This window comes from Andrena cerasifolii, chromosome 16, assembly GCF_050908995.1.
Source record: "Andrena cerasifolii isolate SP2316 chromosome 16, iyAndCera1_principal, whole genome shotgun sequence".
In the NCBI taxonomy this organism is placed as follows: Eukaryota; Metazoa; Arthropoda; class Insecta; order Hymenoptera; family Andrenidae; genus Andrena; species Andrena cerasifolii.
The window spans coordinates 5,994,898-6,012,555 of NC_135133.1; the positions used below are offsets into that span (position 1 = coordinate 5,994,898).

At 50.5% G+C, this 17,658-nt stretch overlaps 1 protein-coding gene across 1 annotated transcript in view; it reads left to right on the forward strand.

The window, feature by feature from the left end:
* The window catches only part of LOC143377929 (uncharacterized), a 144,212-nt gene that overhangs the window by 21,953 nt on the left and 104,601 nt on the right, over positions 1-17,658 (forward strand). The window contains exon 4 of the mRNA XM_076829736.1: positions 16,791-16,940. Coding sequence (XP_076685851.1) covers positions 16,791-16,940 — 150 coding nt within the window. The remainder of the gene's footprint in view (positions 1-16,790; positions 16,941-17,658) is intronic.

The window sequence follows — 17,658 nt, forward strand, 5'->3', positions numbered from 1 at the left end:
AATAATACAAGAAAATAATAGAACTAATGACAATAACCTAATTACCTAGACAGTCACTGATATCTAAGTTTACGTGATGTTACATAGCGATTTCCGCGTTACTCGTTGATAGTTGCAATAAATGCCCATAGTTCCAATCGATAAGCTTCATTATCCTGAACGATGTCGGACGATAAAGGTAACCGTTCCTACATAAAGCGGTTAGCTATAAAAACCAGAAGGCTTCCTTTAAGCGCGAATTAAAGTGAATTACGTTTATGCTCCGGAATCTAATAACGCGGGTAAACGAAGGTGCAATCGTTCTAATAACGTTCCGGGGTCGATATTAGGGACGATAATAGAAGCCTGACGCGGTATGAGAAAGTGGAGCGATTCCACGTTCGCGTTACTGCAGCTCTTGCTAAAAATAGTGGCCTCCGTTCCGCAATTTCTTCCCTCCTCCGCGACAAAAGTCACTGCTAAAGCCAAATGTAATGGATTCGCATCGTGACAGCTGCTGGAACGACGTTATTCTTTACGGAGATAGACTGCGAGCGTGTACAGTTTCATGGAATTATTTCTTCGGCCATCGAAATATCGATACCGCGGCTCGTAATACTGTAATCACTCCCAACAGCGCATCTACAATCGAAATTCTTCCAATTACTCGATCAAACGTGGATGGGATACCGCTGGGGGCGCGTCGCGCTCCAGATGCATGCACCCCTCTCGCTTTTTGCGTCGAACCTTCTTCACGGATCAAGTTCATCTCTCCATGAAGGTTATTAAACGTGAACGGGTAGCGCGGCGCGATCGCGAAAGGGCGGAATATTTATGAAAAATATTCAAAAGCGGGGCAGCGGGATGAATAATTCGCTGCAGTTGGAGGAGACGCTCCTTGCTTTCCTCGCCGGCAGCCAGCGCCGTCCGTCCCGATCCACAGATACCGGCGTCGCGCGCAAATGTACATGCATTTCAATACATTAACGCGATACGAAACACGGATATCCAGACTGCTGCCGGGTAGTCGCAACCGCTCGCTTTCCTTGCATTTTCGTATTGTTCATCGGCATTTTTCATTCCCTTTCTTCCCCAGCATCCAGCGGTGTGCAATCTCGCAGGTATTTTCGCTATTGCTAGATCCGATCGTGTATGGAGACGCTTCTTTTCATTTATGGTGGCCTCTGATTGTCCGATTCGAATTTTCAGGCTTGCAAGGGGTGGTTTATTGAATTAGATTACGCCGGTGCACATGGGAAGCTTATTGGAGAGCGTTCGGTGCCCAAGGTGCTCGCGAGTAGAGCCACGAATAAAGTATTAAAAATCGCGACTCGCGGGCGTACAAAGGCATGTATGTCGGCCGGGCACGATACAATATGAAAATTGCGCCCCTTTTGACCGTTTGTACGAGCTCGTCTCACAAAGGGCACGGTGCCCGCGCGTAAACGTAAGCGCAGTAATCTGGTTTGCCGTAGAGTATTGGATAACAGGATTGCCAGGGACGCGGGCACGCGCGGGCGCGCCTGCAGCACTGAAATTGTAGGCCGTCGATTCATTAATTTTTAATCCGGCCTGAAATTCCATCGATGCACTGCGAACGTTCGATTCCCATCGACTATATATTATATCCGCATTATGAATATTCCGCGGAGCGTTTCGATTCACCGCTCCACAATCGCGGTCCTAATTCATCCCCGATATATGTTTCGTCTCTCCTGAATCTCAGCGCAGCCAGCAATCTATCCCGTTGCTTCCGCTACCCGTGACGAATAATGGCGACACGCGTGCAATAATTAATCCTCCTATCATCCCTCGGACCGCTTCTTCGTCCCTTCTCCCGCCCTCTCCTTCCCCACGCCACTTTTCCTTCGTTTATTCCATCCGGAGGGGGCACGGTAACGAGCCGTCCTACGATAATAAATCGTCATTATCTCGCGAATAACTGGACCCGTTCGTTAACGAATGTGCCAGCCTGAGAAACAATGCCGCGCGACGAGCGGCTCGGCCCTGCAATTGCCCGCGTCAATTGCGTAAGCAACAAGTGCTCATTGCGCGTTTACTGCGTCGGAGGGTGGGATATTACATGGGGGATCATGTGGCAGATGATACGCCATGAGCTACGTCTTTACTGTCGCTACTTTTGCGAAGAAAAGTTATAAGGAAGTCAGAAGGTGTGCTACTGTAACAGGGGTGTATTGTGTTTGTGGCGCTATTGAAATGTTAAAAATTGGATATAAACAGGGTTAAATAAATCATAGCTTCATAAAAATGTGACATCGAGTCGACACAGAGTCGTACAGCAAGGGAGAGATGGGAGCGTTGGGATTTCAGTAGAGAGCACGTGCGCGCGTCAGCCACCGTCCGCCCATATATGCAGCTACACTACTGCAGTAGAAACGGACAGCCCGGGTGAAACGTGGCTGATTTATTCGAAGCACAGGCGAGTCCCTCGGTCCCGTCGATCGTATAGATCATCTTTAAACGTTATATGGACGATTGAAATCAACGTATAACGTTTACAATAACAAAATTGGCTACGACGTGCGAGATTACTCTCGCGTTGCTTTTATTTTCACTTTCACGCGGCGCACGGGCATGCTCATATTTACAGCAATTATTCGCGCCGTTCAAAGGGACTTTCCCGCCGGTTTATCGTGAAATTCGATACGCACGCGGCCAATCGAAGCATGCACAGCGCCAGGAGGGCGAAAAATTCCATGCATTCCCAAACATCTCTTCGCCGAGAGCGACTCCAGTCCCGCGTCTCTACCCCTGCCGCTCCTTTTCCTGATTCAAAGAAAGAGGTCTCCCGGCTTGTAGTAAAGCGTACCACGGCGACGGGCGAACGTCATAAACCCCCGTCGACATCGGCGGAATCAGCAGGCGGCCGTCACCTCTCGCGAAATATCTGTCGTTTGCTTTTATACTTCGGACGCGAGTCGCAACGCGATTCGCATTTATTTTATTGCCCGAGCTGATCGAGGCGCGCCCACTGGGCCCGTCCTAAACCCAGGGCGCTATCGTAAACTCGCGAAGGGTGCAGTTTATTGGCAGGACGGGAGCGCCCTTCGAACCTCGCGAAATTAACAGGGGCGTCGGAAGTGAACTTTAAATGGTGCTCCAGCCGATCACCTTTTTCAATGACTTCAACAAAGACTTTATGAACCCAGGCCCTTTGCTCTATAAATCAAACACGTGGTGGATTGAAGACGATCACAAGCGATAACGACGGTTTCTCCACATGTTCGTGCAGAACGACTTAGCACACTTTCAAGCGGCGAAAATCGTCCCCAACCCGCAACATATATCCCCTCGCCCCGACTCTGTCCAGGCACGTACCTGTACACGAATCAGCCGGTATTTCCGAAGCTCGCCGATCCCACGCTTTCAGCCCGGAACCCTCCGCGTCGCGCGATGTCCCTTGATTTGCAGAGTAAAAAAAAAAAAGCGAAGGTAGAGAATAGTCCATCGACCCGTGCGCAGCCTGTACACGAGAGGACGGGCAGCAGCGGTGGTAACAGCAACGGCAGAAACTGAAAAATACGAGCTGCTTGCTCGCGTAGGCGCTGCCGGCCGACATTTTTGCCTTTTGGCCGTGTTCCCGGCGCGCTTTCACGATTATTGTCCTCCCCAACTCGCCCCCCTGGACCCGCGCCGCTCGCCAGGCCCTGTTATTATCGTCCTTACCTTCGCCCGACTGTTTCCTTCCGCAGCACCACGTGCCACGTACCCCTATGCGCGCGGATTCCAACCCCCCTCGCCGTGCGCGAGTGTCACCCCGCCTCGAGGACGGCTTCACTTTTAATCTGGCTGGAAAAAAAATCACCGTTCGTTCTTGCCGCTTCTTTTTTTCCTCCGCCCGTCAACCACCCTCCTCGCCCACACTTCCACTCGCGCCCCCCCGGTGCATCGCTGTCTATCCGGGTTCGTTTCCAACCCGCGCTCTTCGATTCCCCCGTCCACCGGTTTTTCGGCTCTCCTCGTCGCCCTACCGGCACGTCGTTCGTTGGCCCGCCTCCTTTGAGCACGGCGAACGCTCTCATGAATATGCATGCCGATGACCTCGTCTCGGTGAACGCGCGCCCAGCTTCTGACGCGAGCGAGCAAGCGAAGACCTGGCTCCAGATAGCTCGTGACGCGGAGCTTGTAGCTCGTGTACAGAGGGGGTTGGGCGATGAAGAGCGCCCGGGATTAGGTTTGACCTTCGTGGCGGAGGTTCTTCGCAGGGTGTTCCGCAAGTTGCGCTGTCGGGAAGTTTGATTGAGCCAGGAGGCTAGATTCGCTTAAAATTGCTGAATAATTCTCGCTAATCTCTGATTAAACGCTGTTGGGTCAGAGTACCTTCGAGTTCCTGTTATTTAACAAATCAGTCGCTTCGAAGCATCATCATTATTATTATTAAATGTATTCATTGCACCATTAAAATTGCAAATATAACAATAATGGCGAATATGCAAGGCTCGTCGCAACTGCTGCTCTATAACCAAGCGTAAAGAGACGCTTAGGACAACAGAAAAAGGATTTAGATAGGAAGAAAAGATTAAGTAGGAGAGACCGGGGTAGTTGAAAGTAAATAGTTTTGATACATCCAAATTGATGGTCCAAATAACATTTTTTCATTCATTTTGTATGTATTTTCTCAAGATTTCGCTAACTATATATTAAAGAGGAAGGACCAAGGTATATTTTGGCGTATTTGTTATTAAGTAATTAATTGAAATAAAAATGAAAAAATTTGAAAACAGAATAACGTATCTAGTAGCCCCGGTCTCCCTTATCTACTAAGGAAACCGCGAGGCCCCGTTGGGGTATTCTACATAACCAAGTCCACGTTTTGTATGGACAGTCTACTGTTTGTGGTCAGCTTGAGTCACCGTTCATGTCTATAGGAAGAGGGCGGAATGTTTTCGGCAAATCGATTTCCTTTCATTCACTTGACTTTTCTCATTTTTCCCCGGCTCTATCCTTACCGAATGAATCGCTGATGCACCCCGCGTCCGGTTCCCTATTCTCGGCGTCGATCATCGAGCGCCATTTCCATTGAGAATCGGAAAGCCTCGAAACCGCGATCACCCTGCACGCCCAGCGCTCTGAAATCTGGGTTAAACAGGTGTCAGGATAAATTTACGGCGATAACGTCAGCGAGAAATTGCGTTTCATTGCGACAGCGACGAGCGCTCGTATTATTATCATTTATCGATCAACCGGTACTACGTCTGTCGGAGGGGAAAAAAGTCCCACCCTGATCCATCCATAGCCGCGCCATTTTATCGGCGTAAAGTGATCCTAACCGAACATCATGGGCGGGACCATTTTTCACCCTGAAACGCCGAGTACTGCGGCATTAATTACTGCCAGTAGGTTTCCCAACGAAACACCCCTTGCGCTTTGACGGCTCCAATAGCCGCAGCTATCACACAGCATACGTGATCGCTGCAGATAATGGCTCCATTCCGCGAAAGGCGCGGTGCACGGATGAAGCGGAAGGAAATATTAAAAATTGGAGGATACAGAGGCCGGCTGCTGTGCTTAACCGAAAGATCCACGGCGCGTTAGCGGAATTACCATAATGCGATTAGAGGGAGGCGAAGTCGGGCGAATGTGCATCCAATCAAGAGTCAAGCAGGGTATGCCGGGTGGCGGAGGGAAAGAGAAAGGGAAACGGAGGAGACAAAGAGGAAGCGAAGGGCGCAATAAAATATCCGAGGCGCTCGACGTAAAGAGCGGCCGTAAAATGCAGCAACTGCCGTGGCTCTAACGGCGTACTAGTTTAGTTCCTCTGCTTTTCTGTTTCTTGTTCTGTCTGTTGCCCTCCACGACCTCCCCCGCGAACGGCTGGTCCATGATGGATCTGAAGGTAAAGCGCCCCGTCGATCGCGGAATTTCGCTGAATTAAAAGTGCCCCACACCCCCACTGATCGTCGACAAACCTTCCAGCGAAGGTATTCGACTGTTCGGTTTTAGTTCCTCCGTGCTGGGTCGAAACTAATTTGCATTCGTCCGGTTTTACAGTCGCCCGTTCGCGCCGATTCGATGGACGGCCGCTCGCGGGCGTGGCGAATTTCACGCGGCATCGCCCGCGCCTCGTCGTCCAGGGGGTGAACCGTTACACCGTTCCAGTGTTTCTGGGAACTGTTTTCTGTATCAGGGTGGAAGGCAGCGATGCGAATTGCTTTTTGGATACGCAGCCGCTAGGCCGTCGTCGGGATTAAGGATTCTCATGGTTCATTATGTTCCCTTCGAGTTACTTAGAAAGATTGTTATGCGTGGATAAGCTTCCCTTCGTTCATTCTTCATTAGGAAACGCGTCTTGCTGACGTACGTAATTCGGGGATAAGCTTCCGTCTACTGTGATTCCGTACATCCGTTTATTCAGCGAATATACAGCCCAGCCTTTCTAATTTCGAAATATTGTACGGCACACGCGGCTGTAAAGTAATCCCCGCAAACGAGACTGTAATTGATTTGCTCCGTGTATTTACAGAACCGTGGTAATAAAGATTGATAAAGTGAACCAATTACTAGCCCAATTTCTGTTTGAGCGGAGATACGAAGCGAATATTTGGTTACATCGTGAATTTTTTTTTTAATTCCATCTGGGAGCCCGATCTATTAACGCTCGATATTGTTCGAAAGAGTCGGGATTAAAAATCATTTCGTTAGCGGCAGCCGAGAGGAATTTGGGAGTTCGGATGATTTTAAAATGCACCATCCGTTAACCGTTTCCCTGTGTGAGATCACGTTCCATGGTTGGAAGTTTGAAACTGAAATTTACTCGCACATGTACAGCGGGGGTGGTACGTGCAAGCTTCCAATTTTTTTCTCCTTTACCGCGGTGAAGCTGGAACGGTGTGGTTAAGAGATCTCGGGGGTCGAATGCATCCCCTTTTAATTGCCGCGGCGTAATTAGCCGGCTACTGCCGGGGAATAATTAATCACGGTTGTTGTTAAGTCCCCGTCGAAGCATTCCCCATGAAGAAGCATGCAGATTTTCTACCCTATCATTTACGCTGAGAGAGAAACACCCCCGTTTTAGAAATCTGATCATTGATCACGTCTCGTTGCGAATTGTTCAGAATTTTTTCAAATCCCGAATAATCCAACGCCGAGAATCTTGCAGAGGGTACCGGACCTATTCTGGGCGATAATAGGGAAGGGTTGACAAAGAAGGGTGGAGCTGAACCGACCAGTAGGGAGGTGCCATTTTAAAATGTTAAAAGTTTCTAACGCCCTGGCGGGGAAAATGAAATTAAACGGATGCCAGTTAGAAAGTAGAAACAGAAGTGTCGCAGCCAGGAGGCGAATGAAAGGGAGAGGCGGAAGAGAACCTACCCTCGGGGGACGATGCCATGTAGCATGCATCCTTTGTCCCCGAGTCCAGCCTCTATTTATCGCCCGGCACTGACATTTTACTATCCCGTCTGCCGTATCCGCAATTTTCACGAGCATCTTCGACGGAACAGACGCACTTGCCGTTCAAACTTGCCTGCGCGCTTACTCGACTGTTGAAACAACCTCGAGAAACTCTCTGCCACCCTTGGAAACATGCACGACAAACCTGTACACTGGTAAAGTCAACTAGAGGGTTTCTATTCACAACCCCGTATTTTACCTAAAACGAGGGTTGTTTTCACTTCGCAAATAATATAGCCTTTCATGTTGGCCCGTCGCGAGTCAAAGCAGGAAGTGTAAGCATGGAATCTAAATAAAAGAAGTTCCGTTGCTTTGGTAGGTAACTGGATGTGATTCAATACGCAGGCTTAAAACAAATCCTCGCTCCCCCCTGCGGTCACCCCATTAAGATAATTTTTCAAGTAGGTTCAGTGACTTATTCGTAACTCCACGGGTTTCCACGTGCCTGCATATTTGAGAAATGCGCCGCATAAAGTGGATCGGGCAAAACAGCGCGGAAGAATAATGGCGAGCCGTCACAATACTCGGCTAAGCCGTTACTATCGATGGGAACGCTCGCGCGTATAAAGCGTTCGACTTTTTGCTCGTCTGGGATTCGAAGCCGCGCGAGCATTTCGGAGAAGACGAATCCGTCAGAACGCGGTGATCCACCCGCGACGCTCTCTATCTCGGGATAACTCGATCGCAGCTGTAATCGATCGCCGAATGCAGGGGAACACTGTGCTCTGTGGAGCTTGGATACCCGCTCGGAATCTCTGACGGGCTTTTCCCTCCCTAATTTTTACCACGATCCTGGCCGACGCGCGGTCCTGAGCAAACGCGCGCCACGACCAAATGAGAACGTTATGACAAAAACAAGCGGGATTATTCGACGGCTGGGATTTAAACGGCGATGTCTTCGTGCCGAAACGCGAGCCACTGTTTGCGCTGAAAACTCGATACCACCCTTTTTCACTTCCTGCAACAGTCGAGTACGTGTTGGAGCGGGTAAATCGACAGCACTTCGGTTACCGTGCACGCCGGTCCTTCTGTTTACAATTTTTATTGCGCCCCCGATCAATCCGACCGGGATTTCGAATGCGGAAATAGAAGGATGAGCGAAAAAACAGCTTGGAGTGTATCTTTGACGTTCATTCATTGCAGCCTTGACGGATGTTCGTTCATAATGCACGGCATTCAATTAATTTTGCTACGCTGATTTTATAGAGCAGAATTGATCGAGTCTTAAGTTACGTTCTCGCATTAAAGTACCCGAAACAAAGGCACCAGTTAATAGCAGATTTCAACACGAACTCCACGGTAGGAGATATAGTTGAAAAGGACCGTGGTAACGAGGCTGGGGAGACATTCTCGCGAGCTGCAGAGACAGACGACACGAGATCCAAGCTAAGAAACCCTCCTTGATGATTCCACTGGAATTATCCTCGAAGTTGTCGTAACCGCGGCTAGACACGATTTTTCTCGTTATTTCCCATCCTGGGATCCTATCGCCGGGATTTCGCGTGTACAATTTTGCCCGAGTTAATTTCCTTCCTGGCGCGCGCCTGCCGCGGAAAAAAGTTACCCCCGACTTCTTCCGCGGAGGGGGACGTAATAAAACGTGAAACCACTGAATGCGAAATGCGCTGCTGGTCCGCGGGGACCTCCCTTCCTCCGTTTCGGGCTACTCCGTTCAACTGTTTGCTGTCGAGCTTCAGATGTCTGATAAGAACCATGGAATCGTAATCAAGTCCGAGGACGTTGAATTTCAGAGGCATCTCTTCGCGTCGTTTGTCGCGTGGCGACAGATGGTCTCGCTAACGAAGCGGGTGGATCATTTTCCGCTGACAGCTGAACCATCCAAAGTGGATGAAGGGGACGAAGCACCAGTACTCTGTCTACGATCTCTTCGTAAAGTATTTTTATTCCGCGAATCTAGAGACGCGGTAGCGTCGAGACGCCAAGTACAGGAAAGAAAGTAACAGAGATATCATAATATCGTCTCATGGATCAGTCGAAAATTTTAAGATTTTTCTTCGTCTTCTCCGATAAATTTTTTCGTCAACATAATACGTATACGTGTTACACGCACACCTTCAGCCAAAACGAAACTAACACATGGTTCGTTCGTCAATCGCTATCTTCACTATGCAATCCACTCCAAATTTTGACGGCTTACTGTCAAGTTATAACCGTGTTTTTACAAATATATACATAACTGAATTTCTTTTTAATTTAAATGATGAAAACCAATTTAAACCAATTCCACCAATACAATTGTCTTGAAGCTTTGCAGGCGTGCGTAGTTTGGATGACAATACAATATATTTAAAAAAAAAATAAGCCCGAGAGGATGAAAAAAATATCCAGTCATCAATTAATAATATAATAATAATTTATAATATTGAAAATTATCTGAAGTCATTCCCTATGCAAATTATCTTTGTAAGAAAAAATGAGATATCCATAAAAAAACTTCAAAAAAGCAAAAAAATTATGCCAAGTATATTTATTCGTATTAAAATATTTATTTGTATTTATCTTTACCATTATGTACTTACAGTTCATTTTGATTTCATATCTTTTTTTATTTTGTAATTATTATTATCTTCTATTTTTTGTGATTTATTATATTTCATGTACTTGGCGTAATTTCTTTACTTTTTTTAAGTTTTATTATGTCAACTCTGGGGGGCCCTAAATCTCGATTTCAAGCATCCTCTCATCGCCAACGAAGAAATCCAAAGTTCGATATCGATGTCCGCGGCATCAATCGTTACTGGCTTCCTTCCAAAGCTACCCGATCGCCAAAGAGTTCGACAACATCGGAGAAACGGATCCCCAATGAAGCCCGTAACGCGCGTGGCTCATTATCGCTCGTTTCCCTCTGGCATCCCCGCGGCATCGGCCGATCGTTCTCCAATAATTACCTAAGGTGAAATTCTCGAAACAGAATTACCAACTACGTAGCAACCAGCCCGGAGAACATTAACGGCGGTCTGGAGGGGGTTGGTTAGGGGGCTCGTTCACCCGGGGAATTAATTAACGAGACGGCGCGCGACGTAATGAAGACTCGACGAGGAGAGGGTAGCCGTAAATAGTGGCGCAATTAACGAAACGCTTATGTCGCGACGTAAGGAGACAAAAAGAAAGGAGAGGGATGGCGAGATAGGTGAAACGGTATAACGTAGTGGCCGCGGTATGCGTGCCTCTCCCGGGAGAGGCCCTTTCATTCGTCTTCTGCTAGATAATTTCTCCTCGGCTTGTTTCCCTGGCCCTCCTAAACGCACCACGGGGAAACACCCCGCCGCCTTCGCCCCTTCCGAATCCTCCGTCGCGTGTCGCCTACCCCTCTTCTTTCGAACAACTCGCCCGCCTCCGTTAACGCACCGCTGCGCGTCCCTTCAACCAAACCAGCCCTCGGCTTTACGCGAAGATCGCAATCCACACGTGTAACGAGCTTCCGGTCTCTGACCCGACAAGAATCTCGTCACTCCACCTCGCTCCTTCGCTCTTCCATTGTCCCACCCGGCTGGCGTTCCTTCGAGTGTTTTCATGCGGGTTTAGGGGCGGGCGCGAAATTAGTCGATTCTGGTGTGTGGGCAGCCGTGTTTTAACCCGGCGAGAGATAAATAAGCCTTGACCTGGAGCTTCGGATGGTTCTTCGACGGGTGTATTCAGGGGACGCTGGCAACGTCGACCCACTTCCTGTTCCGCTCGTAAAGTTCCCTCGCGTCCGCTTCGGGGCATGATTTAGAACGCTGGTAATTCTTCCGAAACGCGTGGCAAAATTTTCTTTCTTTTTTTTTTACCTCCTTTACCCCCGCCACCGCGGCGGAATTTATCGCGCTGTAACTTAGGGGAAGTAATGCGCGTTAAAGACGCCGCTCCTCGAGGCAAGGAGTACCTACGCTCGTACGTTCCGCGCGTTAATTTTCCCTCCCTTTTTTCGTCGGGGTAGTTACCGTTCAAATTTATTAGTGGATTACGGCGCGCCTTTTTTAATGGCCCTCCACTAATTTAATCGCCCCAGGACACTTCTCGGATCGAGGTTCTAGCTTTTCGGCAGAAAGTGAATCTTCGCGATGGCGACGAAGATATAAGAAATTGTAGAATCCGTACTTGGTGCTTCGCGGGAAGGCAGCAACCCCTTTGTCGGTTGCGCCGCGTTCTACCAGACGCTCCTCGTAATTCCAGCGAAAACAATGCTCCACCCTCGATCTATCCCCGGGGAGGGAGCGTATGCGAGCAACAAAAACATGCGACTACCAATAAATCAACATGCACTTTATCTTCCTCGAATGAAACCCTCCTCCCCCGTTCTCCCAACCTGTGCCGCGTCTTCCAGTCTTTTGTCTTCGATTTCTGGGAAAGTTCGAAAAGTTACCGCCAATTTTCCCCTCCGGCGTCCAAAAGGATGCGCGCAGCATTTGGTACGCATATTGTACATCGGCGTCTCGGGCGTCCGCCTTCTTCTTCGCCTCGACGATCGTCCCGGCCACTGTTCGCGCCCCTTTCACCCTCTACCCCTTTCAGGGGTTGCTGCCAAGCTCGACGTCGCGGCCGCCACAACAATGCGCCGAAAAGTTGCCGGAACTTCTGTTCGGAATACCTCCGCCGCTGTCCTCCTCTGGATACCGGCCTCGGAGAGGTTCGAAAGAGATCCAAGAGGGTGGGACGAAGAAATGCCTCAAGTTGGCCGCGATCCACCCTTCGCCCCCGTGTCGGCCGCGAACACGGCATCGTAAATCGAGGAGTCGAACTTCCGCTCCGCCTCCTTTTATCCCAAACCTGCCCTCCTTCCTCCGCAGCCCCGTGGTGTCTTCCCCGGAAAACTGTGAATGTTAAATTAATTAGTGCGAGGTTATTATGTTCAAAATTTAATATTTGCAGTTTTTTTAAAAATCGAATTTCTCAAACTGAGGGTGATGACGACAAACGGCTTGCGAATTCGTTTTCAGGGGACGAAAACTTATAAGAAACAGCTATTGAATGTTACGAGTCCGAAAAACGTCAAATTTTGTCGAACTGTGTTATTGAAACAACCCAACCACCACCTTTCAGCCAGAATTAGAGGAATCTATCGCAGCGCGGTTCGGTAAGGGTTGTGCGCCGTGTTTTTCAGCGGCAGAATTTGATCGATGGCTCGGACCTCTGGCTGGTGAAATTTATTTCACCCCCTATGCGCAGCCCTCTGGGAATTAATAAGCTAGGGAATAGTCTTCGGGTTTGGATATCAAGTAGTGCACGCTTTGTCCTGATGAAAGGGGTTGTTTAGGGTCTCGCGCGAGGGATCGGTCCAAGTGTTTCGCGTAGGTGTGAATGTTCCCTGCAGGGAGTCCTTGGAATTAGACAGTCAGCTGTCACAGTGAACCTGATTCCGAAGGATTCTAAATGAATAGATTCCTACGGTGTTCCATTTATTTAATATTTCTCTCGAAAAACTTCTATACCTCTCTTCTCCGTCAGACCCGCGGGTAGATCCTTAGAGACGACGCTCGTTTTTATATATTTCGCCGCACGATCCTCATTCATCCGACTCGAGGAGACCCATTGAAAATCTGCGCATTCTATTCTAGAATTACATCCGCGGAATTCTGAATGAATAAATCGCAGCTGTGTCCCGCACAGGGGACACAATTGCGCCCTGGTCCTCGTCCGGCGGAAAGCTTTCATATTTTAACTCCACGCGTAATTCGTAATTTCGCCACACACGAACATCGAGCACACGCGTCGCTAGGAGCACGCGCCAGCCCCCTGGAGGAGCGCGTCCCGATACAGCGGGCCTGATTTACCTCGTCCGGGACAGGAAGAATGCATCGCTGAAAGGGCGGATGCTCGCCTTTTTTCAGCCTGAAAGCGGCGTCCTTCTTACGTGCTCCGCGCCCCCCCCCGGGTGTAATAGGCAAAAAATTGTACTTCATCGCGGCGGTCTAATGAGATTTTGAATTATGCTGTAGCTGCTCCGTGAAAGCGTAACTCTGCCCGGTTCCTCCTGCCCACCCACATCCTCTCTCTCTCGATTCATCTGCCGGTCCCCTTGCTCCTCGTCTCGCGGCAGCCCTGCGCTGTTATATGCGACCAGATTACCGTGGGCCAACTTGGGAGCCGCTCGGATTTCGTCGTGGAGGCTCCTCCTCCCCCGGTGGACCGGCACAGAAAATTCCAAATGGAATTCCCGGTGATTTCCACCTGCTCGGGATGCAGCTTCGATCTCCGTCCCTGTTCCTCCTCGGCTCTCTCCCGTAGCGGCGCATCCGTCGACTGCGATACACTCCCTCGCGGGTAGACAGGCCTGGAATCGAATTCGAAATTCCGGTTGATACCGGAGGGGGGGCGGGGGTGGAGGAAACGGGGGACCAGGCCTCGGGTGACACGTGGGAAATCACGGTAACCAGCTCCGCCGTATATATTCTTTCGGCGCGGTGATCACTCACGAATTCCTGGGGATCCTTCGTCTTCGCGTGCATCGGGGTCACGCGACCTCGCCGATATACGATTTCTGGGGCGGCGGTATATCCCCACGAGTAATCGAATCGCTGTCGACGGGGAGCGCGCGACCGTGTTAACGATAATGGCCGCCCGATAGCTCGAGGACAGGCCGATGCGCTGGTATTTCTTAGAGGTGAAATTTATTAAAAATTACATCCCCTAGGCGCTTCCGCTCGTCGCGAGCGTTCACGCGAGCTCGTCTTCCTTCGTGTCGCTTCTAATTTCAATTTCTACCCTCCTACGCCACACTTTGCGCGCCAGTTTCTTTTTTCCTTCCCTGAAACGACGCGTCCGCGCCTGTAAGTATCCAGGAAGTCCTTCCAGTGGTATTATCGCGGGCATGTGATAAGATCGCGGGCGTTATCGATGCACTTCCGGCGTGCCCTGGAATTTTTGAACGTCTCGGACGGTCCATTATCGTGTCACGTTTGGCTGTTCGGTCGGTCGCAGGAAATTCTGCGACCCAGAATCTGAAGCGTGGGCTCGCCTGACCTACATCGGGCAGAAAGGGTTTCGCGGGAATGTGTGAGCGATCGCCAGCCCCCTGAGTAGGAATATATTGGAAGCGACTACACCCTGATTTCCACTATGTCATCGGGATTACCCTATCTACTTTCGCGCCGTCCCGCTGGAATGTCGATTTTCATTTAGACATTCCTTATTTCCGCGCCACGGCCGGGGGAGGGGGATTTAATTCCGGTTACGTGTCGCGAATATCGATACCGTCCGGGGTGGAACGCGACGCGAACCGTGGACACATCTCGCCCGGCGGCATCCAAATGGAAACGCGTGTCCCCTATCCTTGCATTATTCTCGCGCGAAAGGCTCGAGGAAAGTGTGTAGAAAGATTCCTGCGCGGTTGCTCGTCTGCTTCATCAAACTCTGAAAGCATTCGATACCCTTTATATCCTGAGCGAGTGTTCCCACGGAGCGTTCCATGTCCCAGTGATTCCGGTACCGTAAGTAGCGCATCCGACGGAACGCAGGATGCAGCCAAACGAATCGATCTTTCCCCGGTACAGAGTACAACGCGGCGAGACAACGAAACGCCATTTCGTCCCAGCCGCAGCGTCGGATCTCTCGTTTAAAATTTACGCGGCAGGGTGAACGATCTCCGTGGAGGTGCCCGGCTGAAAATTCATGACATCGATATTCGCGGTTCTGCATGCGGAGCCGGCTGTATTTGGCCGAGGAACGAAGGGAAACACTCTTTTCCACCGCTGAGAGAAGCGAGGGGCGGGGGGCGTTGTGGATAAGGCCGTCGGGGCAACGATTTTCGAAAATTATACGCGGCAAAGACGGCCAACAGCCGGGGCCAAAAATTGCGAAACGAGAGGTTAGATGTGCGATGCAGCGTCTGTTATCGTATGCATGGCTGCAAGACATTCAACGACGCCCGCCTATCCCCCCGGCTCTCTGGATACACGGTGCTTTCGGGGCCACCGGGAAGAAGGGGTTAGCAACTTTATTCGACCTTAAATTCTCGGCCCACTTGGCTCTGGCTTGTATATAGGGTCGCGGCGTGCCAACTGCGGAGAAATTTCCCGTCCACCGGGCGCGACAATGTGCATAGAAATGCGGATGCACCCGATGCAGCGCCGCCTAATCGCCGACTGCTCGGTCTGCCTCAGGATTTCCTTGATATTTCGGCTTCTCACGCTGCTCCGCTGCTTCCACCCACCCGCTCGGCGTATAAACATCGAATTGCTCTGGCGCCTGTACTTGCGAGCGCTAATTTTCTGCACGGCAGCGGGCGACCCGGCTGGATGCTGCTCCTCCGCGAAGATTTCGCTCCGAATAAGCCCTCCACGCGTACACCCTCGCCGTGCAGTCGATTTTAAAGTCCCACCCTGTCTGTGTAACTGGAATCGAGAGAATTGGAGCAGTTAGGAGAATCGAAGGAGTTGATAATTATTCAAGACAGCCCGACGCGTGAAATCGGTTTGGTCGATTATTCCGTCACGCGTCCGATCTTGCCACAGCGTTGCGTGACACGGCCCCTGCTACTTTTTTTCTCTCACTCTTGTTAGCGCGAGTGGTGCTTAGTGTCACAAGCAAGTGCTATCGAGATTCTCGACCAGTAGCGTCAGCGTAATCGATCCAAGAATGGAGGAAGTAACAGGTCGGAAGTCGTGCCGGAGGCCACCTCCTCTGGGATTCTTTTTCCCCCGTGACTGCGTCGACTCGCGTTTAAGAAATTATTCCTCTCTTGTCCCGTTGAATTATTACTCCCAGCCTCTCTACGTGCTGGAAACTATGTGCAAGCTTGGATCTTCGGGATCCCAAAGTACTCCCTGGTACTTTTAAACCGAAAGAATCTCGGAGATCAGAACGTCCCACGCCAACGTTTGATCCAAGCGTTTCCAATTTCTCTTATTCCCTCTACGGTTCTCTTCGCAGTTCCGTACATCGGAGCTCGTCCCCGCGCAGCGTCATCCATCACTCCTTGCCCCCTATTAAAGCGCGTAGGAAAAGTCAGCGGCGTTATCTTGCTCAAACACCCGAAGCTTGAATTTTAAATCCTGGCCGTGCGCGTTCCTCGCTCGCGTGCGAATAAAACTTCCCCTCGGCAAAAATATTCCGCGTCACGCGCTCGCCCTAATTTCCCTCTGAACACCGCCGCCCTCGTCGGGCGTTCCTCTTCTTGATAAAAATTCAATTGGCCATTTGAAATTACAAAGAAACGCCGCTGAACCTCCGCGTGGATTCCCTCGCCGCGGGTCTCTCCGCGCCTCTAATTTCTGTGGATGCTTAACGACGCTAATCCCGCCGAAAGACACGCGGCGGGCGCGGCCTGGGCGAGATCCTCGGGATAGCGGAAGTAACGCACTGCAAACGAATCCCGGCCGTTTCCTCGACAGCCGGTGGAAAATCTCCGCGCGAGGGTTGCAGTTTCCGGGTATGATTTTATTATTCATCGATTCCAGGGGCTGGCAGCGACGTCGGTCGAGGGCGATATCCTTGCCTGCCGGGGCTATTTAGCGGCGCAGCCCGGAACCAGGGGATGAATGTCGACGATCATCCGGCCTGTACGCGCGCGCACGTACACGCGCCAGCCAACTGCACACCACCGCCGGGTAAGTTTAATATCTTCATGTAGTAAAGCGTGGTAACGCCGCGCGACGAGAAAGAGCCGGGAAGCCCAAGATTATTGCTTCAATATTGCCACCGATGTCGGGCGACGTTGGAACGTCTGCGTATCCTTTCCCTGCTCGATCTCTCGCCCAACCCTCGGTATCCTGCTCGCTGCAACATCATCGACGTCGTGTGCGTCACGTACACTCGAAGAGGCGAGGGCCGCATTCCCTGCGTTTCGAGTTTCGGAGATATTCGAGAGGGCAGAGGTATATACGAACCGCTTCGAACCTCGCTCGAGCTTCATGGCATGCCCTTTTCAAGTATCTCGAAGGTACTTTGTGGAGTTGTTTGTCAGCGTCGATGAAAATGGGGTTGAAGAATGCACTCGTGCGAACTTTTGCTTTTAAACAGTGACTCGTAACTTGCGCCTCTTTAATATTCTATCGGCAACTAGATCTCTCAGACCACCTTAAATTTTCCAAGATACAACCCTCAGTTTTCAAAACCTCCCTCTATAATATTCGAAGCGTAGACACAGGTACAGTAATATTCGAGGCGTCGTCGAAACTCTGCGCCACCCTAGGAGCGATTCGGGCCGTCTTGAGGCCATCGCTGCCTTCTATAACCCGGTCGTCGGATTCACGTGTGCACCGGAGTACCAGGGGTTGCGCCGTTATTAAGCCATCTCTTACCGGTTATATCTCCTCCCGGGGTAAG